The sequence below is a fragment of the Thamnophis sirtalis genome, unplaced genomic scaffold (assembly GCF_051295495.1).
Source record: "Thamnophis sirtalis isolate CommonGarterSnake01/CBP01778 unplaced genomic scaffold, rThaSir2_p1.2 scaffold_6, whole genome shotgun sequence".
NCBI lineage: Eukaryota > Metazoa > Chordata > Lepidosauria > Squamata > Natricidae > Thamnophis > Thamnophis sirtalis.
This window is the reverse complement of record NW_028261386.1, coordinates 78,610,844-78,635,310: the sequence shown is the minus strand read 5'-3', so window position 1 is coordinate 78,635,310 and position 24,467 is coordinate 78,610,844. Positions and strand designations below refer to the sequence as shown.

The 24,467-nt window shown below is 40.2% G+C and overlaps 1 protein-coding gene across 10 annotated transcripts in view; it reads left to right on the top strand.

The window, feature by feature from the left end:
- ARID1B (AT-rich interaction domain 1B) overlaps positions 1 to 24,467 on the top strand; it is a 452,871-nt gene that overhangs the window by 122,976 nt on the left and 305,428 nt on the right. For all 10 annotated transcript variants that reach the window (XM_087718250.1, XM_087718248.1, XM_087718246.1 and 7 more), the window contains exon 3: positions 1,958 to 2,095. In XM_087718250.1, the coding sequence (XP_087574376.1) occupies positions 1,958 to 2,095 (138 nt within the window). The remainder of the gene's footprint in view (positions 1 to 1,957; positions 2,096 to 24,467) is intronic.

Here is a 24,467-nt window from a genome sequence, read left to right as displayed (position 1 = left end):
TAAAATTGCATTTCCTTTTTTGCAGCTTCAACACTGTTTGGTTCTTATGTTCGGTTTTCAATCCACCAAGACTTCAACATCTTTTTTACTTGTACTGCTGCTCCCTATGCTTTTCCATCTTCTTTTTGCCATTTCCAAAAAAGGACTTTACTTCTAAAATTCATATGCCTACTGCTTCCTATCCACTGTCAACATCTTCCTGAATCTTGATATTTTGTTCTAAAGTATTATCTACAGTTAATAATAATATTTTACAATCTTATAATAGTTTACAACCAGTAATTTATAGATATATAGAATAGCACAAACCTCTAAGTTACACTGTTTAACACATTCTTTCCACTTGACTTGGAGTCATTGGTGTACAACCAACTTTGAATCTATCTAATTCTAGCACAAATCATCCAGTATTTGATACCTTTTGTACTAGAATATCGAACTTTTTGCCTGATTTGCAGAATACAAGTTGTCTGCCACATCCCACTGATTGACTAAACTAGTACACTATCAAAAAGAGTGATCAGTTTAATTTGGCTTAATTTATTATTAATAAGCCCATCCTGACTGATGGGTGATGCATTATTTTCTTAGTGTATTTAAACTGACAGTTTAATAATCTCTTTCAGAATTTTGTCTGTTATTCACATCAAGCAGTCTGTAGTTACCTGGATCATTTTCATGCTCTTTTCTATTTAAGAACAGTATCTGCTGTCTCCAATCTTCTGCCAAGTCTAAATGTTCCCAATGATTTTTCAAAGAAGGTAGAAGGTTCACAGTTCCCTGAGATGACCTTCAGGGTATCCAGATATAATTATCTATTCCCAGAAACTTCAACTTGTTCGTATTAGCCATATTATACCTAAATCTCTCTTTACTTAGTTTCTGCTTTGGTCCTTTTTAACACAGTTTTCATTTTTTTTCTTGCTTGTACTTTTCATTTGCTTTAGTCTTTCTGAATTTCCTTCTATGGTTTATAGCTTCTATGTATATATATACATATACATATACATATACATATACATATACATATACATATACATATACATATACATATACATATACATATACATATACATATACATATACATATACATATACATATACATATACATATACATATACATATACATATACATATACATATACATATATATATATATATATATATATATATATATATATATATATATATATATATATATATATTTTGGGGGGGGGTCTGTGATTATTCCCATCTTCCATTTTTCTACACATCCTTTTAATTCTTAACTGGCAAAATACCAGTCAAAACATATATCTATAAATATATGCTAGCCTTCCCCTTTGCAGCTGGATGGACTTGCAAAATGTAAATCATTTAACTGGTTTTTCAAAAGACTCAACTCTCCTGTATGTCCTTTGATATAAGGATACTATTATAATAGTTCTCTAAAACTTATTGAAATGGGTTTTTTTTCTAAAAAATTAGTATGCACATACACCTATGTTCCAATTTTTTTTTTCTGTTATACCTTGAAACGTGGGATGATTCATGCAGCAGAAACTTTAGGTGGAAAATTGAAAGGTGTAAATAGAGTCATTCTGATAACTTCTTGGATAAATACTACTGACTAGCAAGCTATGAATATTCTATAGAAACCCTTTTGCTGTTCTTGAGTATAAGTTCAGTGAGCAAGAATAATTGGTAATGGTTTCTTTGGATGTTTCAGAGAACATGAAAAGAAATTATTCAGTAAAACCAGCGTGGTAGAATATTTTTTTTATGTTTCCCTTGACAGAATATCTCCAAAATAGAGTTTAGCGAACTGCATTATTCCTTTAAGTTTAAAATTAACTCATTCCATTGGGAGAGACTTCTTACCATGGCATTTGGTATTATGTTTATGATCTTTAGGAGTTGAACACATAGATTTTTGTCCTCAATTCCTAACTGTATTGGCTTTTCCCCCCCTAACAGATGCCATCTCAGTATGGTCCACAAGGTGTAACTGGTTACTGCCAACAGCCATATTACAACCAGCAACCACAACCTCAGCACCTGCCTCCTCAGACCCAGTACCTCTCCCAGGCCCAGCAAAGGTACCAGACGCAGCAGGTAAGCCCAGTTCAGTAGTTCTTCAAGACTAGAACAGTGGTGATAAATCCTATATTAAAAAAAAGAGGATTGATAGAATAAGTCTTAACCAAGACCCGCTTTTCCCATTGTACTCAGCAGCTATTTTCATTTTAATTTATATCAATAATTTGCCCTGGTTTTGGGTCAGAGTGATATTTCTGATTTCCCTATATTTATCAAACGTTATCACTCCCACTTGCCTGTTTTCTTGATACATTGTGTCCAATGACATAAATTTGATACTGTGCATTCTATTATATTCATGCATACTATCAAATCTATATCATTAGGCACCACTAAAACCACTGAAAAGTATTCAGGGATTTCTAATTGCTTTTTTTTAACATTTAAAAAAATAAAATGTAAATGTGGGCTCCACTGATGTCCTATTAAGTGTGACTCATTATATTGGAGATATTTTGCTCTTTTTAGTGGAATAAATTTGCTGGTAAACCATCTCCATTATGGTTATAGAAGTAATTGAAGCACCAGGATGACAGAAAAATGAATAAAATAGAGTGCATCCAACATGAATTAAGTCAATTTATATTTGCATTCTAAGAGTACTGAACAGCCCAATACCAAGTATAAGCAATGATTTCTACAGCTGTATATGTGTATTTGTTTTATTTCTTTATATATTTATTACACATTCATAAATACATTTGAGTAAACTGTCAAACTATCTATTCCGACTGACAGCATATTTCTATTGTGGTGGAATTTGTCCACAATTCCTGTTACCAGAAATTACCAAAACTTTCATTATAGTGAACAGTGTTATTACATGCTAGTTGTTTGTCTTACAGAAGGTAAGAATTACATACATGTTTTTTACAAGATTATATATATATATATATATATATATATATATATATATATATATATATATATATATGTGTGTGTGTGTGTGTGTGTGTGTGTGTGTGTGTGTGTGTATGTATGTGTGTATATATATATATATATATATATATATATATATATATATATATATATATATATATATATATATATATATATATATATATATATATATATATATATTAATTAAAGGGAGATTACCCACTGCACTGAAAATTAGTGGCAGAGTGTGAGATTATACTTGAGAAGGCAATGTGAAATAGCCATATTTTCATGAAATTATAGTGCAATACCCAAATATATAAAATAAAATGTTTATGTTTTTAATTAATTTAGGGATTATGATATAGAATTTATTCTTAGCTCCTAGATATTTAAATATTTACTTTATTGTAATTATTCTTATTTTTTTTTTAAATGTTCACTTCTCAGAATCACTTGGTGAGATGGGCAGCCATACAAATCTATCTATCTATCTATCTATCTATCTATCTATCTATCTATCTATCTATCTATCTATCTATCTATCATCTATCTATCTATCTATCTATCTATCTATCTATCTATCTATCTATCTAACTAACTAACTAACTAACTAACTAACTAACTAACTAACTAACTAACTAACTAACTATCTGCAAAAACACTGACACAGGAATTACAAAATCTCCAGAACCGTAGAGCCTACAAACTTGAAATTTGGAATATATGTTCCTCTTGGCTTCTAGGTGCTCGGTAACAAAAGATTTTTCAAAAAGACCATCAGAGTATTAGCATTTTGTATATTATTGTTAACACACTCTGATAGATATTCTACTCCCCCTCCCAACCTGAAAACTTGGACGTGAGAGTGGGCTGGCCAGCATGTTACTCATCCAATCTGCTGGCTGGAAGTTTGGAGAGAAGCCTGAGGAGAGAAGGGGATAGGATAGGTGGGGCTTTGTTGGGCAAACCTGAGGGATAGAAGGTGATATGATAGGTGGGGCTTCTGTGGGGCAAGCCTGAGGGGAGAAGGGAATATGATATAGGAGGCTTCTGTGGGGCAAGCCTGAGGGAGAGAAGGGGAGAGGATATGGGAGGCTTCTGTGGGGCAAGCCTCAGGGGAGAGGAGAGGTTGATGGTAACATCTCATTAATTTTCAAGCTGTAGGTGTCGATTTATCAGGCCCGATCGCATAGTTTTGTAGTGGAGTATGGGTATTCAGCTAGTGGAATGAATAAAGGAATGCATGAATATGAAGCTGTCTGTTATAGGATATAGCTAGTCCCCAACTTACAACAGTTCATTTAGTGAATGTTCAAAGTTATGATGGCACTGAAAAAATGTGATTTATGACTGTTTTTCACAGTTATGACCTTTGCAGCATCCCCATGATCATGTGATCAAAATTGAGATGCTTGACAATTGCTTGATACTTATGACTGTTGTTATTTCCCCGGGTCAGATCACCTTTGTGACCTGACAAGTAAAGTCAATGGGGAAACCACATTCACTTATCAACTGTGTTATTAACTTATCAACTTTAGTGAGTCATTTAATAATTGTGGCAAGAATGATCATAAAATGGGGCAAAACGTACTTAACAAATGTCTCACTTATGAACAGAAATTTTGGGCTCAGTTGTCATCATAAGTCGAGGCCTACCTGTACTAATGTTCGTTAAATTTATAGAGCTATATAGAAGGGTGCATCAGATGTTTTGAAGCACTACTGAATAAGAATGTTGCAGCTCTTGCAACTCTTTAACACAGCTGTTTATCTTCCCAGACTGCAGTGTAGCTGTGCAATTCCAAGAAAATACACAGTTGCTTTAAGAGTTGCAGATTGGTACAACTTTTACATCTCTATGCACTCCAGAAGTGGATCCTAATGTATAATGAGGTGTAATTAAAACCAGAAGGAAGTGTGAGTTTGGAATTCACACTTTGGAATATAGAATCCCCCCCCCCCCGCAAAGCATACAGTACAAAGCAACACTATTTTATTTTTATTAACTTAAAGTGAAAGCTTTTAAACTTGATCATGTGTTCCTCCAAGTAATTTTAAAACAATAAATATGTACACAGTATATTTAAAATAATTTTTCTTTATTCTGAAAAGTAAAGAATAAAATACCAGTTTTAACTGAAGTATGTTATACTGAGATTTCATGCAAATGACTTAATATTTTTAGCAGCCTTCTTTCGGCAGCGGTATATATGGTTCGCCACTGTTCATGAATATATTTTTGCTTATCTAAAGGGAACGCACATGCTGAACTGTGAGTTCATAATGAAAAACATAAAACTTGACAAATGTTTTCAGGTCAAATCTAGCATAGCAAGATTATATTTGAAGAAATAATCGTTTGAGGGTCATACTAAGTTTAGTTATTTGTAGAGAATTGATTAAATGTTCATGATCTAGTATCCACAAGCTTATTATATTCCAGAACATAAATAGTTTGTGTTTTTTGAAACAGCAACAAAATTTTCAGTCAGCTCCCAAATCTTAAATTAGGTCACAATGTGCAGAGTGTATTGGGCATTGTATGCGATTTAAAGCCATTTGTAAAACTGCTAACTGATGGCAGCATCTCTTTCTGTTTCTTTACAAGTGTTCAGCTATAAACTATAAGAAAATGTGGTTTATATTGGGTGCTCTGCTATAATGTTCTTGTTTTTAGGACCTGGAACTGCTCATAAAATGCATATATCACATTGTGACTAACGTTTTCTTGTTAAATAGTTCAAATCCCATACAAAACAAATACTTCTATCTAGTATATTGCATATCTGTAACATGATAAAACATAAGGGATCTGTTTTCCTCATTTTGATTGGTACATGTATTTATGGAGAGAACTAAGAAGTAACAGAATCTTCCACAGAGAGGCAGATGACACAGTGGCAATTTTCTGTAATTCCTCATTTTTTTATTCTTTTGTCAGAAGTATTTCCCATGCTTTCTCAAGAGAACCTTCAGCTCTCTAAGCAATATTTTCAGGTGGCTGAATGAGGAATTGGTGAAAATTAACAAGTTTTCATTACATCTTGTGTAAAACATCTGATATTCTTCAGTTGAGTTGGATCCAGTCTCAGGCTTTGTTTACAAACGATGGATTTCAAGACATCAGATTGAGGTCAAATGCTCTTTTTAGGGAAGAATGTCACTGAATCCAGAATTTGGATTCAGTGGGTAAATGTCTGTGGAGATTCTCAATCATTCAGGTCAAGGTACTTTTCCATAAGGCAACTGGACTTTTTGGGGTTTTTTCCCCTTGTCATCCAAGAAAGTCCAGTTGCCTTTTGGAAAACTACCTTTGGAAGATGCAAAGAGTACATTACAAATTTCAGGTAGAATCTGTTAACTGTATGAAAACTGGTTTTGCTGTGCACTGCTTGGAGAGTCCAAGCGACGGGTTAAATCATCTGGTTGCCCTGGGACTGAGGAATCTTTTTCCTTGGCCACACCTCCTCGTGCTCCTTGGCGCCAGAATTTTTCCTCATTCAGGACATATATTTGTGAGCTCCAGAGTAATTTATCTAAGCTTGGACTCTCCTAGTTTTCTTTTTTTTTATGAAAACTGGTTTGCTTAAATTTATAAATATCCTTCTTTCAATTGAATTTATATAATCTTACCACTAAAAAATGAAATGAAAATTGAAAAAATGAAATTGCTGAAAGTTTGAAACATTTTCACTATCAAACAGACTATATATGAAAGTTATGAAATGTTAGGAACACCTGATCCTTTTCAGTTTAATAACATAGGGTTCAAACATTTTTACTACTGATTCTGTGGGCGTGGCTTGGTGGGCAGGGGAAGGATACTGTAAAATCCCCATTTCCTCCTGATAAGCTGGGACTGGGCGGGGCCAGTCAGAGATGGTATTTACCAGTTCTCTGAATTACTCAAAATTTCCTCTACCAGTTCTCCAGAACTGGTCAGAATCTGCTGAATACCACCTCTGCTACCCTCCCTCTTTCTCCCTCTTCCTCCTCTTTCTTTTAAGGTCTGGATATTTTTTTTTAAAGTATTGGAACATGCTTTGTCATTCCTAGAGTTACTAAAGACAATTTTCACCTTGTAAAATCCCCAATTGCTTTTGTACTTCTCAACATGTGATCGGTATTGAAATTAAAAGGAGAATAAAGAGTCAACTCGGTAGAACTAGCAAAGAGAAGTATTTCTGACATCAGAAATTGTAGCATGGGTTTGGGGTTGATGTTTGATTTGCTACCCCCTATTTTAAATTATTTGACAAAGATGGATCCTATCAGGAAGATGTGTATTTGTAGTGTGAATAATGCAACAAACAGACCAAGAAACAGAGTGAAGAACTTCCAAATTCTATTTTGGGTATTTCTGTAATTTGAACTGATAATATACATTGAGTTATGTTTAATCTTTCATATTATTTTCATGAATATTTCTATATTGTTAGAACTTTTAAGTTGCAACTTCATGACGGCAGTATTAATTGTTTTGTTACTTTGCAACAAAGTAATCTTTAACTGAGTCTTAGTAAATATTTGGAAAAGTTTTGATATTGAAAGTGCTGCTGAGTTCAATACTTTATTTGAGGATATTTATTAGATTCTCAGTTAAATATTCCCCCTTGGTTCAGTAGATCATATACAATATTGTTATGGAAACAATTTTATGAATTAGAGCTATGTATAACTAAAATGATATACCTTTTTTCTTTTGTTTTATTATTCACTTCATTTTTAAAAACTTTTAAGTTTTTTTATTTTATTTGACAATGCATGTAGTTTTACTTTTGGTTTGGATTTTTTCTGTTTATCATTATTTTAAAAGCAGTAAAAGAATAAATTAAAAGTAGTGTAGTTTGAAAGGCATTGCATAAGCATAATTTGACAGCTGTAGATTTTTTTAAAAAAAGGAAGATATCTCCAAGTGCATTTTCATTTTTAAAAGGTAAACACTTGTTAAGATGCAAGAATCAAATATCTGTGTTTTATGTTTTATGCAGAAACATTTCCTTATTATTGTTTAATTATTTTTAGTCATGTATCTGTTTCCCATTATTTAAACCAGAGAAGGTTAATTAAAATAGCTGTTTATTCTATAACTGCTTGAGGATATTAACTTCACAAAATATGTATTTTATAGTTGCCATTTATAGTTCAGCAGCATTAATAGCTTAACATTCAGATATTGGTTCAAGAATCTGTTAATTAGTTTAATAAAGTATTGCAATGAGATCATTTTGTTCTAAAGAATATTTGTCAGATAAGAATATTGTCAATGAAACCCACGTGGAAATTATAGCTCTTAACTAAAAGTATTTAGTAACAAGATATACTTAGTTTCTTTATTTCTATTTATTTACTGAATCTTGAAGTTGGCTGGATTTTAAATGGTGTACAAAGAACTTCATTATCATGATCAATAAAAAGAGTAGAAAATATAGTACAACAAAATCTAGGTGTTTATTTAAATGCTTGTTTGATTTCCAGTTTAATAACATAGGTTGACCACTGCCCTCCAAAAGAAAATTGAGACAGGACATATTTTGGGACAATTCTTTCAGAATGAATTATTTTTCCTGGCTGTTTAATCCTGCCAAAATTAGTGATATTCTCCACAGAAAGCAAATATTTAAAACTACATTGCAGATAGTTGATATGAACAACTATTACCAAAATGATAATAATTATGATTAATATTCATATTCAAAAAGCAAGAACTGTTATAAAATTTTGGTGGGGATCTTTTTGGCTTATGAAACACTTTAGTTTCCACTGGGTAATGAGGATAAGTGACATTTCAAGTTAACTTGAGCAGAAAATAATTGGATGCATACATTTATTTAATTAGATAAAGTAATGTACCTGAATTATTACTCAGTTGTAAATAGAAGTATGTGTCAGATTCATCTTATGCCTGAAATATTTCACAGAATTTAAAAAGAGGTCAGATTATTTGGGAAAGTGGGTGATCCTAAATTGTGTTATTCACTGATGTGACCTAGAAACAACTGACATATTCCATTGTGGGGGGAGGGGGACAGCAAAATTATCTTCAGCTTCTACCATAATACCTGGCAATCACTGCCCTTGCATCCACAGAAGGAGAAACATAATTCATTTAGGAAAAAAAACTTTCTTTTCTATACATTTTTTATATCTATATGAAATCTGGTAAAGTTATTCCCAACAGAAGGAATTATTAATAATACATATGTTGTCACTTTTTTTTATTTAACAGATATTAAAAGCTACTTTGCTTGGAAGAAACACATACACAAAATTCATTTTTATGAAAAACACCTTACCTAATCTCCCTCTCCTGTATATATGTATATGTGTATGTATCTGTATGTTCAATGCAAAATTTCCTTGAAATATTTTGCTGAAAAATGAGTTAAAATGGGGAATTAAAAGTATATTTTTGCCTATTTAAAGAGAAACAGGAAGAAGAGTCACATGCTTAGTTTGCACTTTTTTATGAATCAGTAGTTTATCATATTTTTTTTTCATTCTTGCATCCAGTTTTGGTCATCATGATATTAAAAATGTTGCGACTTTAGAAAGTGTGCAGAGAAGAGCAACAAAAATAATTAGGGGACTGGAAGTTAAAACATGAAAAATGGTTGCAGGAATTGGGTATGTCTAATTTAATGAAAAGAAGCACTAGGGGAGACCCTGATAACAGTCTTCCAATATCTAAGGATTCTCCTAGGCGCTGCTTGGAGTGTCCAAGCTCGGGTTAACTTCAGCTTGCTGCCCAAGGAACTGAGTTTGAAACTTTGTTGTAGCTCCGCCTCCTGGTTGCTCCAGAGGCTCAGTTTTAAAAAACTCAGTCACCCAACAGGACGTATTTCCAGGGGCTCCAGTCCTTGTGCAGCAAGCTGGACCCCAATTTAGTATTTCCTAGAGAGTTTGTAGCTCCTTTTTTGCTAGTTTGGATAGATAGGTTGCAGTTAGGGTAATTTTATCCTGCTTTTCTACTTCTACGAGAATTCTGCTTTAATCCATCGCGCAGGCAGGCTCCCTGGGGCGATCGCAGCCCAGCCTCCACCTGGGCTGTTTCTAGGTTGGGTCTCTCCCAAAACGCCGGTTCAGTGAGTACGTGGGGGGGGGATTCGGCAGCTAAAGCCTTCCTGGGCCCCTGACAGGAGCGCTAGGCTCCGTGCCGGTCCGACAACGCTCCAGGTGCGCGCAGCAAGAGAGCCTGCCATTTTAAACGGCCCGTTCTGGCGCGCTTTCGTTTCCAGGCCTCTATTCTTGCCGCGCAGCCTCCCTTGAACAGCAGATCGCCACGGAGGGCCGCCTTAAGCCTGGAGACTCAAGTGGGGCGCTCACGCTGTCTCTTGCCCTCCTTCTCTTTCCAGCGGCCGCAGGGAACCCGGAATTCAAACCCCCACCTACCTGCCTTCAGCACGGATCCGCAGGCGCTAGGCTGATCCTCTCAGCCAGCTCCAGCCTCCCTCTCCTCTCTTCAGCCGGCTAGGCCTCTGAGCCTTAAAGGCCCAGCGTGTGGATCAGGTTCTGGCCTACCCCAGGCCTGGTCTACTGCCATTGCCAGAATGGAGCAACAGCTTAATACTATCAGCATGGAAGAGAGGCAAGGGGAAAAGACCGGGCCCACTCCCAGTAAGCGTAGCAGGCCCAATCCATCGGGCAAGGGAGTTGGGGGGGGGTATTTCCCCAAGGGAGAAGCAGCCTAAGGTAGGTTCGGCCTCCAAGGCTGAGGAAAAAATGGTACTGCGCCGTCAGAAGGCCCTGGAGAAACAGTTCCAGAGGTCCCAGGCCGCACAGTGCAAGATTTCTATGGCGCCATCCCCCAATGAGACCGGGGGTGGGTCTCCCAGGGGCGAATCCCAGCGAGGGGAATCCCCTCTAGGCCCAGGCAGTGAGGACTTTGGGTTCTCCCCCAACCCTCATAGGGCTTCCTTGGGATCCCCTACCCATTCCATGGCTATGGATTCCCTAGCAGACATGGATTCAGGAGCTGAGGAGGAGCTCCATCTGAATTGGAGCCCCTTCCCCCGCAGGGTCAGGAGTCCATCCTATCCAGGGCCATGGAGGAGGTTGTAGCTCGGGCCATATCCAAAGGCATCTCAGATGGCATGGTACAGCTGGCGGCCCAGTTGCCCTCTGTGGCGCACAAGCCAGCTCCCAGTCAGGCCAAGATTCCCAAGGCCTCTGAAGCTAGGGCACCCTCTCCTGCCCCCACGGGCCTTAGTGAGGTGTCAGATCAGGAGGAGCCTGAGGTAGAGGTTCTGGTCCTATCGGAGGATGAGGAACCTGCCGCTGAACAGGCCACGGGCTCAGCCCTATTCAATCCGGCCATGTTTAAGCCCCTCCTTACGAAGGCCATTTTTGGACATCATCCAGCGACAGTGGGTGCAGCCGGGGACTCTAGCCACTCCCAGTGGGATGGAGAGGAAGCTATTCACCATGGAGGCTCCCCTGGAGGAGCTCCTCAAGGTTCCTCAGGTGGATGATCCAATTATGGCTCTCACATCCCCCACTTCCCTTCCAGCCGAGTTATTGGAAGGCCTCAAGGCAGAGGACAAGAGGGCGGAAACCGCGGCTCTTAAGACGCACTAGGCCACCGCCTGGGCCATGCGCACTTCCGCCAGCTCCTCTTATTTTGGCAGGGCAGCCCTCTTCTGGCTCCGCAAACTGCGGGCTGGCCTCCCGGCAGGCAACTCCAAGTCTAGGCAGGACATCACCAAGATCATAGCCGCTGTGGAGTATTCTGCTGACGCGTCCCTGGCCGCCACCAAATTTTCAACCAGGGCGCTGGCCTCGAATGTCACCTCGAGGCGCCTGCTGTGGCTCCGCCACTGGCAGGCTGATGTTAAAGCGAAATGGAAGGTGGCTTCTGCCCCCTTCAAGGGAGGTAAGCTGTTTGGAGAGGCCCTAGATCCATTCCTCACTGAGAATAAGGATAAGTCACAAAAAAGCACGAATGGTAAGGTCAGCCCTTTCGCAAAAATTCCTTTTGGAATAGCGAGCCCTCCACTTCCACTGCCGGTCCTAGTCAAGCCTACGGCGACTCACAGGATCGCGCCCAGGATAGACCCTCCTTTAGAGACAGAGGGAAGCAGCAGGGTTTCCGCAAACCCTTCCGGGGAGGCTATTCCAACAGGCCCTTTAGAAAGTCAAAGTGACTGTCACAGGGCTCCCCCCATAGGCGGCCGGCTCCAGCTCTATGCCGCCCAGTGGGAGGAAATGACGGACAGTTGGGTCAGGAACACAGTCCCCCACGGGCTGACCCTGGAGTTCCTGTCCTTCCCCCCGAGAACCTTCCTCCATTGCCCTATCCCCAGGTCCGCCCACAAGTTACAACTGATGAGGGCGGAGATACAACACCTTTTAGAGATAGCGGCCAGAGGACAAAAAGGCAGGGGGTTTTATTCCATCCTCTTCCTGGTCCCCAAGTCATCAGAGAGGGTGAGGGTGATCCTGGACCTCAAGAAGCTGAACAAGCATCTGGCGTACAAGCGCTTCAAGATGCGGTCCCTCCAGACCATCCTGGGCTGCGTCAGACCGGGCGATCTGCTGACATCGATCGACCTGAAGGAGGCGTATCTGCACGTTCCGATCCACCCGTTCCTGAGGTTCCAGTTCGCCCATCACCATTACCAGTACAGGGCCCTTCCCTTTGGGCTCTCGTCGGCCCCGCGGACCTTCACCAAGCTGCTGGCAGCTGTAGCCGCATGACTCCGGTCTCTGCCTGTCAGATTGGAATGCTACCTGGACGACATACTTATCCACTCATCGTCCAGGGGGCAAGCCCAAGCAGACCTGGCCACCACCATCAAGGCCCTGCAGCTTCACGGGTTCTCAGTCAATCTCACCAAGAGCCATGTGAACCCGACTTGCAGGATCCAGCACCTCGGAACGATCATTGATTCCGAAACCTGCCAAGTCTTCCTCACTCAAGAGCGAGTCGACAGCATCTGGACCCTGGTGAGGAGCATCCGCTCAACCGGGTCAGCCTCGATCCTCTCTCTATCACAACTGATGGGGAAGCTGGTGTCTTGCATCGCGGTGGTCCCATGGGCGCGGCTGCACACGCGAGAACTGCAATGGTTCCTGCTACTTCTCCAAAGGAAGAAGGCCAGCAACTCCAAACGGGTGGTACGGGTCCCACCGAAGGTCCTCCGCTCCCTCTGGTGGTGGCAGACGGAAGCCCTCCTCAAAGGCACATGCTTCAGGGAGCCAAAGAGGCTGATAATCACCACAGATGCCAGCCTCTTCGCCTGGGGTGCTCATCTGGGAACAGCAGTGGTGCAGGGCAGGTGGTCGCAGCGGAGCTCGCCCACAACATCAACTGGCTGGAGCTCCGGGCCGCAAGACTCTCCCTGCACCACTTCCTCGACCAGGTCAGAGGCCGCGATGTACTGATTCTGACGGACAACATCGCTGCCAAAGCCTACATCAACCACCAGGGCGGCATGCGGTCTCTGGCGCTGATGTCGGAAGCAGAGACTCTGGGTCGCTGGGCGGAGAGTCATCTGGCGTCAATACGAGCAGACCACATCTCCGGCGTGGACAACGTGACAGCGGACTGGCTCAGCAGAACAACCATCCAGAACTCGGAATGGCATCTGCACCCGAGACTGTTTTACCAGCTGTCTCGACCCAGTTGTCGACCTGTTTGCCTCGCCAGCCAACACCCAACTTCCAAGGTACTTCACCCGGTTCCATTGCCCAGGGGCGGAGGGCACGGACGCTTTAAGATCCCGCTGGCCCCCGGGTCGGCTGTACGCCTTCCCTCCGCTTCCTCTGATACCACATGTCATTCGGAAGATTCTGGAGGAAGCTGCGGAGGTGCTCCTAGTCGCTCCTCACTGGCCGAGGAGGACTTGGTTTGCCGACTTGGTCAGTCTGTCGGTGTCCCGGCCGTGGCGCATACCTCAGGAGCAAATCTCCCACAGCCAGGGGGTCGTCCAACATCCGGAGCCCCAGTGGCTGCAGCTGGTCATCTGGCACTTGAGGGGGACCTCCTGAGGCTTCATTGGAATTGGAATTAGTTGGAATTGGAATTAGTTTATTTGTATGCCGCTCTTCTCCCTGAGGGGACTCAGGGCGGCTAACAATTCAGGGGGGAGGGGATGACAAACAAGTTATAGACATAAGACAATACATTATTAAAAGAAAGCACAACAGTCATACCATTCGGGCGGGGTTAGGGTCTTTAGCCCAAGGCCTGCTGGGACAGCCAGATTTTAAGGGCGGTACGGAAGGTCTGAAGGGTGGTGAGGGTACGAATCTCCACGGGGAGTTCGTTCCAGAGGGTCGGAGCAGCCACCGAGAAGGCTCTCCTCCGGGTAGTTGCCAGCCGACATTGGCTGGCTGATGGAATTCGGAGGAGGCCTAATCTATGCGATCTTATCGGTCTAGTGGAGGTAATTGGCAGTAGGCGGTCTCTCAAGTACCCAGATCCAATACCATGAAGGGCTTTATAGGTGACAACCAGCACCTTGAAGCGCACCCGGAGACCAACAGGCAGCCAGTGCAGCTCGCGGAGGATAGGTGTTACGTGGGTGAAACGTGGTGCACCCACTATCGCTCGCGCGGCCGCATTCTGGACCAGCTAAAGTCGCCGAATACTCTTCAAGGGCAGCCCCATGTAGAGCACATTGCAGTACTCCAGCCTAGAGGTCACAAGGGCACGAGTGACTGTTGTGAGAGCCTCCCGGTTCAGGTAGGGGCGCAACTGGTGCACCAGGCGAACCTGGGCAAATGCCCCCCTGGTGACAGCTGACAAGTGGTGTTCAAAAGTCAGCTGTGGGTCCAGGAGAACTCCCAAGTTGCGGACCCTGTCTGAGGGGCGTATCATTTGACCCCCCAGCCTGAGAGATGGAGCACTTGGCCAATTATTGGGAGGGAAGCACAGCAGCCACTCAGTCTTATCTGGATTGAGTACAAGCTTGTTAACCCCCATCCAGTCTCTAACAGCTTCTCCGACAGAGTCATCCAGACGATCCAAGCTTCCAAACGACCGTCCACCGTCAGAATCTACGAGGCTACGTGGATGGCCTTCTCTAGTTGGTGCCTCAACCATCACCTTGTGGCATCCTCCGCGACCATTCCGCAAGTCCTGGAATTTCTTCAGGACGGTTTGGAGAAAGAGCTGGCACCAAACACTCTCCGTAGACAGGTGGCCGCCCTTAGCACCATCCTGTCTTCTGACTCTCAGCTACCGATTTCACGACATCCTCAGGTAAAAGGGTTCCTGAAGGGGGCGTCCAACCTTTGCCCGCCCACCATTCACAGGTACCCTACCTGGGACTTGACTGTTGTTCTGCAGGCATTGACCGCATCTCCCTTTGAACCATTGCGGACGGTGGGCCTACGCCACCTTACGCTAAAGACCGCCTTCCTCATCGCCATCACCTCCGCCCGCAGAATTTCGGAGTTGGCCGCCTTGTCTGTCAGAGGCGACCTTTGCATTTTCCACTCCGACAGAGTCATATTGAGACTGGACCCTGCCTTTGTCCCGAAGATTAACACCATCTTCCACAGAGCACAGGAAGTGATACTCCCTGACTTTTGCCCTCGTCCCAAGCACCAGAGGGAAGTCACTTGGCACAAATTAGATGTACAGAGGGCGGTGCGTATTTACATCAAGCGAACGGCTCCTTTCCGTAAATCGGAGGCCTTATTTGTGTTATTCCAGCCAGCCTCCATGGGGAAGAAAGTCACGTCCTCTACCATCGGACGCTGGCTCAGAGCGTGCATCAAGTTGTCTTATGAGATTCAGGCCAGACCGGTTCCCTCGCGCATAACAGCACACTCTACGAGGAGTGCTGCGACTTCGGCCGCCTGGGCTACGCAAGCGCCAATTGAAGAAATCTGCCGTGCTGCGACGTGGTCTGGTCCGTCTCCATTTATACGCAACTATAGACTGGACACTTTCGCCTCCACTGAGGCGTCTTTTGGGAGGAGAGTTCTACAGAGGGTTGTGGCAAGCACCGCGGCCCCGGACATTTCTTCTTCCCTCCCAACTTCGACATAGCTTTGGCATGTCCCGAGCTTGGACACTCCAAGCAGCGCCTTGGAGAAAGACCATTGGATTACCTGAATGGTCATTCTCAAGGCGCTGCGGAGTGTCCAAATCCACCCTTAAGGTGGGGCCGCAAGGTGTGTTCTTAGCACCTTCGTGTCTTGGACTTGGACTAGTTCAGTCATGGACTATTGATCTCCTTCATTTTTTAAAACTGAGCCTCTGGAGCAACCAGGAGGCGGAGCTACAACAAAGTTTCAAACTCAGTTCCTTGGGCAGCAAGCTGAAGTTAACCCGAGCTTGGACACTCCTCAGCGCCTCGAGAACAACCATTCAGGTAAGCCAATGGTCTTTCCCTGCAAATTTTACTCCACTAGTTGTTGCCAACTAGAGGGAGTGGTGCTCATCTCTGTTTCAAGGCCATTGAGCAAGCATTCTCCGAAGACATTTCCATGGTCATGTGGCCAGCATGCTGTTACTTTCCTATTGAAGTAGTACCTATTTATCTACTTGCATTTGCATGCTACCTGGGTATATTGTATCTCTAGTCAACCACAATTTCTTTATATATTGTTTTCCTTCAGGAGCTGGGGTGAGAATGGGAGTTCACCCCATCATGTGGAATTCGGGTCTTGAACCTGGTGACTTTCCAGCCAACAATCCCAGTGTCTTAACTGCTGAGCCATCGCTGCTGGAAAGCAGGCAGCCCAGGTTTGAGACCTGAGTGCCACACTACAGACTGAGCTCCCATCTTTGCCCCAGCTCCTGAGGAAAAACAATATACTGGTTTATAAAGAAACCATGATTGACTAGAACAATATACCCAGCTATAATCCAAATGTAACTAAAAAGGTCCACAACCATCCTATCTCAAGATCTGGAAGCTTTTTAGTAAATTCTTCAATATATCAGCCTTGTTCAGCAATATTCATGGATTGTCCTCCATAAAGTCCCTTTTGTTCTTTAGTAATAGATCCATTGTATTAACCAAAACTTTTAAAATATACTTAATATAAAAGAACTGCAGTATTATTTCTAATGTCTCTTCAGATTTTTTTAGCAGATTAATGAAAAAAGCAATTATCTTGAAGAAACAACTAGTGTGTTATTAAATTTTTCGTGTTGATTTTGTCTTCTTAGAATCTGTGTACAGAAAGTTTACAAAAGATTACTTCTGATGTTTTCTTTTCCAATTGTTTAAAGAGTTTTTATGTTTTTTCCTCTCTAATTCTTTTTTGTTCTTTTTATATATTTTACAAGGGGGAATAACTATACTAAGTACAGTATCACTTTTCTATTCCATACATCCTTCTTTACTTTGTGCTTTTCTTTCTGTTTTGTCCTTGTCTCTTCTCCTTGGCATAATAACAACATCATAAGGTTTTTGTGCAGGAGTAGAAAGACAAGTCTATCTAAGAGTAGCAAGTCGGTTACACTTATTGAGACATCATGCTGCTAACTGGCATGTACACTTGTTTTCCTTTCCAAGTGAACACACATGCACACACCTAAAATTCTTCAGTTCGCTTGTCTGTTTGTTACACTTAATTAGCCAAAAGGATGCATCATAGGACAACATTTTTTGAAGCAAGGTAACTCAAATGAATATCTCCAAAATCTGGGACTTATTATTCCTGTGAAATTAAAATTCCAAGGAACTTCTGAATAGTTGTATTTGGAAACTTAGGGCAACTGCAGCTCAGCCAGTGATCATGATTTCCAATCAACTTGTAAAGCCAATGGGGGAACTCTAGCAGGAAGTCAGAAATCAATCCTACTCCCATTCCTTTTTTGCCTGCCTGGCCATGGTCTTTCTGATTCTCTCTTTAGGTAAGGAAATATCTCAGTAATCTTAGTTCATCACGTAAATAATGGTAGAAAGGTGCAGTACTAATATTAGGATTTCTTCACAACCATTTATATGGTTGTTTTTAAATTTTATGATTGCATTATATCCAATTTTTCTCTAAATTTTATTCCCCCCTTTTAAACTTCATATACGAAGGTTATGAATAGTTATAGATTCTCACACACCCAGTTTGCTCTCTCACTGACTCAGGACTTGAACTCAGTTCAAGTCTCAGTCATACTGGATTAAATGATATGGAGAAGAAACAATTGGCATAAAAAAAGCAGAATCTTCACTGATGCATATAGTGTTAAACTACACATTACACATTCATGGCTTCAGCCATATTTTTATCCTTGGCAACTGAGAAAACCTATTCTAGTTTAATGTTACAAATAACCATGTTATTTAATAATCCCAGAGCTTATTGAGTTTTGCACACATAAAAAGCTTTATAATTAATTCCATGTAAAAATAACTGTGTATTTTAACTAGAAAGACATTTGTTGGAAGCCTGTCTTACATTTCTCCATGCCTATTTGTTTATAAATAAATTCCTGAGAAGAAACTAAATACATTTCTTTGCAATTTAACATCATTGAGTTAGTAGCTTTATTATCCAGAGGAACCATCTGCTCGTGGAACTGCTTTTTTTTCTTGATTCAGAAAAGCATCAGCAGTGGTTTGACTCTGCTATAAGCTTGGGGCAGTGCTATGACCTCATTTATGTGAGCGAGCCCTGGGGTTCATATTCACTTGCGGAGGCATGCTGATGGAGTGTTCTGCTGTGTGGAGCACTGAGACCCAAATTCTTTGCTTGCACAGCAAGATAGCTTAAAGTTGTCACCCTCTGGAGATTGTAATTTTGTTTAGCTCCTGAACTGATTGATAGTGCTGACTTTTGAATCTTCAACTCTAGTTCTGTCTCGTGCGGATCAGACAAAAGTATTTCCTCAAGGACTTCCAGCAAATATGGCACTTGGGGTGGGGGGAGAATGTGTCTTACAGTCTACATATGAGTGAAAGAGAACATTGAAGAATCACATTTTGTATTATGATAACCTCATGCTATTTTTTTAAAAAAAATCTAATATTTAAACAGTGCTACAGTGTCAATTTCAAATTTGAGCAATACTTATGTTTTCATAGCTTGTAATTTCAGGCTTTTAATTATTTTAATTTGATATGCATATGTGTCTTTGTGTGTTTGTATGTGTGTGTGTGTTTGTTTTTATGTGTGTCCAGACACACACATTGGTTTATCCATAAGGGTACTCTCAGTGATTAAAAGTGTCTTTCACATTTAGCACAAAAAACAAAAGCCAGAAAAGACATATGTATAAGGAAGAGAATATATATGTAGAATTCATTAAAATTTATTATTAAAACACATAGAATCAAATCGATATAGGTATATAGATATATAATCCATATTTTTATTAAGAGGGAGGGAGAAAGAAAATGCTAATGAATAGTGTTCTTACACTATTGCTGTAATAACCCGTATACATTACAATTAAATCAAATGGTTAAATTGATATGAAAAGCAAGGATAGGGTATTGAACATTACCGCAAACATTACCCAATAACAAGTGGTTCTGTATTTCTTTTTTAAGTATAGGATTTCCTGTGTTTGGCGTGTGTGTATGATTAGTCAATGAAAAACGTGTACAAATAAATTATAAAATTTCCTGCTCTTTTTGCACTCTTGCATTATTTTTCAAATTATTTTCCTATCTAAAGTAAAAGTGCTTATTCTCCATGTTATATCCTAACATGTAATTTATGTTAATTATTGTAAGTTTCTCATGATTTTCCTTTTCATAACATTTGGACATTTTGAAACAGTAATGGAAAATCAATAGTTCCAAATGATTTTTATGAACACTACTGTATTATTACAGGCATTGGATTCCCTTGTGCAATCTGCCATGGTTTCTTCTGATCATTCCTTGGCTTTTAGTGACATAACTGCCAGAAGTTAACAGTGTAGTTTTCCAATATTTTGAGATAGAAATGAAAGAAAATTGAAAAATAATTACTCATATTAAATAAAAATAGATGAAAATTCTATCCAGGAAAATACTGCCATCCTCCATCTATGTAACTCTATGTAACTGCACTTTACCTTCTTTCCCAATGTTGGGAAACATCATAAACTATTTACAATTTGGATAATTAACTTCCAGAAGTATTCAGACCATCCTAGAATGGCTGATTTGTATGAGCAGAGGAAAAATGGAACATTCTGGAATGTTCTTGGACATTATATTGTAAGTTTTGCACATACATAGTTAAAATAAATAGTTCAGATCAACAATTGCCATGCTAATTTTTTAATAGAAAAAAATATAAATATCTTATAACAAATTTTCCTCCAAGATTAATAGACTTTCCTCATTTAATTCAGAAATAATTTAATTTCATTAATGTCTTTTTTAAAAGTATTTTTAAATGTTTTTTTAAATAACTATTTTAAAAATGTTTTTTAAAAAGTATTTTTGTAAAATATTTGTCCAATTTGGTAGATGTTAAAATAAATGAAAGTAGCCCTAGCAAACTCCCCCGTCATTCATATTGATCTTACAGACTTGAATATTGTCCGATAAAATATTTTTAGTTAAATATGAAATGCATTCTTTCAGTTGATTTTTTTGCCCCTTCCCTTTTAATTTTTTTTAAATACTGAAATGTTTTTTTCCTGTGTTGTGCTTAGCTTTAGTAAACGAAAAAGAACTACTATATTAATTTTTGTGGCCCAGAATATTTGACATTCTAAATTATATCTGAAGATAGATTGCTTTCCAAAAAAAAAGTTGTGCTTTTTAAAAATGAAATAGACATACTCTACATGTGTATTGTCATTATTCAGTTATGATTTAAGAGCTTTCCTAAATTAGAAATTTCATTCACAGAGGACATGCATGATAGTATCCTTAATATATTTTGGTCATTATACAATATTATGAATGTTAAGTGTGGAATCCCTTACATCATTAGTTGTTGTAATACAACAATCATGGGAAAACTTTCTTGAAACACTGGAAAGATGACCTGGACAGTGGTTAAACTGTACAGACAGAATTGGATAAACTGATTGGAAACTTTTACTTCTAGGTACTAAATTAATTATTTTTCTGAATTCTTGCAACAGAGACTCGTGTTTTAATGAAATACAGCTTTAGGAACTTGGTTTTGAGCGAAGGAGCAACCTAAGGCATACTGACTTCCTGTTCATTCTTTTGTTTCTTTTGGCTATTACTGTACTGTTTTTTTCTCTCTTCACAATATGATGTAGTGCATTTTAAACATTGTGAAATGTAATTTTTGAAGAAAGTGTTTCATTTTTATGCTGTTCAGGGTTGGATGATAATGATATTTATTAGATTTGTAAAGGCTGCCTATTCCAAAGGAATCTATAACAATATGTAGTATGTGTACCCCTTAATGTCATGATAATTTTAGACATAGATGTTACTTTGTAATGTTATTTTTAAATTAATAAAAATATGTGGATGTTGAACATCATTTTCCTTTTTCTGGGATTTTTTTTTTTTAAACGTTCTAGTTAATTTTACAATTCTGAGATTTCTTAGTGGTTTCCCATTTAAGTGGTAACCAAGAATTTCTGTAAAAGATTCTGAATTAACCAAAAAATAAATATATATAGTATTTTGAAGGAAAAATGTACCAATGATACACAGAAATTTCATATCATCATTCTTTAGAATGTATGTATTTAGAACTTTATATTTACTTTTATAAACATTGTGCAAATATCTAAAACAATTGTATAATGAGAATTAAATATTGTTATGGAAAAGTAATTTCTATCATTTCCCATGTTACTTGCTAATTTGTGTACTTCATAATGAAGTTGGAAAACTGAGACAAGAAGTTACTTTATTCATTTATTTATTTATCACTTTTATATATTACTTAGTCATATCACTTTTTTCTTTTTGTCATATGAAATTAGTTGTTTCTATAATTTCACCTAGGACTTCTGTTTAAAAGTTAGGATGCTATTGCTAAAAATACAGAATTTGATAATGCTGGCTTAATTCAAAGAAGTCAATATGATTTTTAATGGCAGTTTTTATAGATAAAAGTTGTAGAGATGTTGTTCTATTATTTATTATTTGTTTAGTTTTTTCATCTAATATGTCAGTCCTCATAATTTTGTGATTCACAGTATGTTTAGAAAAGTGTTTTATACTGCTTTTCAGTTCTGAAGGGAGTAAAGTTTGCCTGTTTGAGTCTTTCCAAATAGGAGAATGCCATGGCAAGTTAAAAGATATCAAACTGTGGTTTTGCTTATTTTTGTATGGAGCTATAGAAACTATTTAAATATAGTATATAGGAAATGTGATGATGATGATGATAATCCCAAGAACAAGCACTGTAAACCAATTCTGTGAAAGCAAAAATTTAAAAAAAACTATACAAGGAAAATGGAGTTTGAATGATGTGAACCAAAGTACAGAAAAATTGCTGCCAACTGTGAAAACAGAGAACATTATAAAACAACAGAAACAAAAGCAGAATATAAGGAAAAACCGCTGCATGACAGATTAAATGGATGGAAAACCAAAGCTTTGCATGGACAGCACTTGAGAAACACTGAATGAAAATGTAATAACAACTTGACATGGGAACTATCAAGAAAGAAACAGAAGGTTTAATACTTGCTGCTCAAGAACAAGAACTACAAATTAATGCCATGAAAGTGAAGATACAAAAATCCATTGACAATCCAAACTGCCAACTTTGAAATGACAAAGTTGAAACTGTTTCACACTTAATATATGAGCGCAACAAAATTGCACAAACTGATTACAAAGCTAGACATGACCTAGTTGCTAAATTAATCCACTGGTCATTATGTAAAAATATGCCTTACCTGTATCTGAAAACTCATGAGAACAGCTAGAAAACATAACAAAATATTGTGACATCGAAGTTGAGTGACTATGGAGGAAGAAATCAATGGTTGCATTAATATAATAGGAATCCTTGAAGCAGGGGTGGATTTCAGCTGGTATGCACCCGTATGGGTGTACGGGTTGGTGAAATTTAGCGTGCCTTCCCTCATCCCTTCTTCCGGAGGCCCCATACCAGAACACTTCCTCCCCTAGCCTGCCCACCACTCACTCGTTCCCCCCAGTCGCCGCTCACTTGCCCCACCCATCCACTTCCTTTGCCCGCCCAGCTGAGGCTCTGAGGCTGCAGGCGGGTGGGGGGAATGTTTCCTATATGCCTTCCCCCTCCAGAAGAAACCAGGCGGGCCCTAGGATAGTCAGCAGCCCACCCGCCACTACCATGTGACCACTTTAGGGGTGCAGCACCTGCCCGGACGCAGCTGCAGCCAGTAACAGGACGCGAAGAAGAGGCCATCCAACATAGTGTTCCGAGGTCAGTGGGTTATTGGGTAGATTGCACAGGGCTGGACAGGAGGCGGCAGGAAGGCAGGGGTCGAGGCTATGTGCCCATACCAGCAGAAAATAATCCCATTCCCACAGTCCTGGAACTGCACTGCGAGGTAAGGGAAGCAAGTCTTTGTAGAGACCTTCCTGCCTTTAAGGGGGACAAGCTCTTTGGGGAGGCCTTGGACCCTGTCCTTGTAGAGAACAAGGACAAGAAAAAGGCATGCTTTTGGTCATTAAAAAATCAGAGCGTAAGGGTTCCAATTTTTATAGGAGGCAGTCCTTTTGCTCCTCAGAGCAACCCTCTACCTCAGGCTCGTTCCAGTGCCCCTATTTCCAAGGTACAGATAGGCCCCATGACCATCAGTCCTTTCGGAACAGAGGCCATCAACAGAATTTTTCCAGGCGCCCATTTTGCAGGGAGTCTGGTTCTAGACCCTTCCAGCATTATAAGTGACCATCAGCGGACAGCTCCCATCAGAGGGTGTCTGCAACTGTTCACCCAATGGGAACGAATCATGTCAGACCAGTGGGTCCTGCAAACTATCCGCATGGGTCTAACTGTAGAATTCATGTCACCTCCACAACGCCATTTCATCCAGTGCCCAACCCCCTCCTGCCCTGTCAAGAAGGCTCTCATGGAACAGGAGATCCTTCATCTCAGGGAAATCAGGGCCATAGAACCAGTTCTGCAGTCAGGATGGGACAGAACTTTATTTCATCCTATTCCTTGTCCCAAAGAACTTTGGGGGGTGGAGGGGAATACTAGATCTAAAAAAGCTAAATTACCATCTAGCATACAATAGGTTCAAGATGCAGTCCCTCCAGTCAGTTCTAGGCTGCATCAGGCCAGGAAACCTACTAACCTTCATAGATCTCAAGGAGGCATACCTCCACGTCCCAATTCACAGAGCGCACCACAAGTTTTGGAGGTTCTTTTACACATGCCAGCACTTTCAGTACAGGGTGCTTCTGGAGACCTGTCATCGGCCCCCAGAATGTTCACGAAAATTCTCGCAGCAGTAACCATTTCTTAGATCCTGGCCAGTGTGGCTCCAAGCCTACCTGGATGACATTCTCATCCAGTTGTCGTCCCTCCAATGAGCGACACAAGAGAATCCTCCAAGACCACTGGTTCTCTGTCAACCTAGAAAAAAGCTATCTTGAGCCAACCACCAGGTTGCAGCACCTTGGTGCCATCATAGACACTGTCTCCCATTCTCCGGAGCGGATGGAGA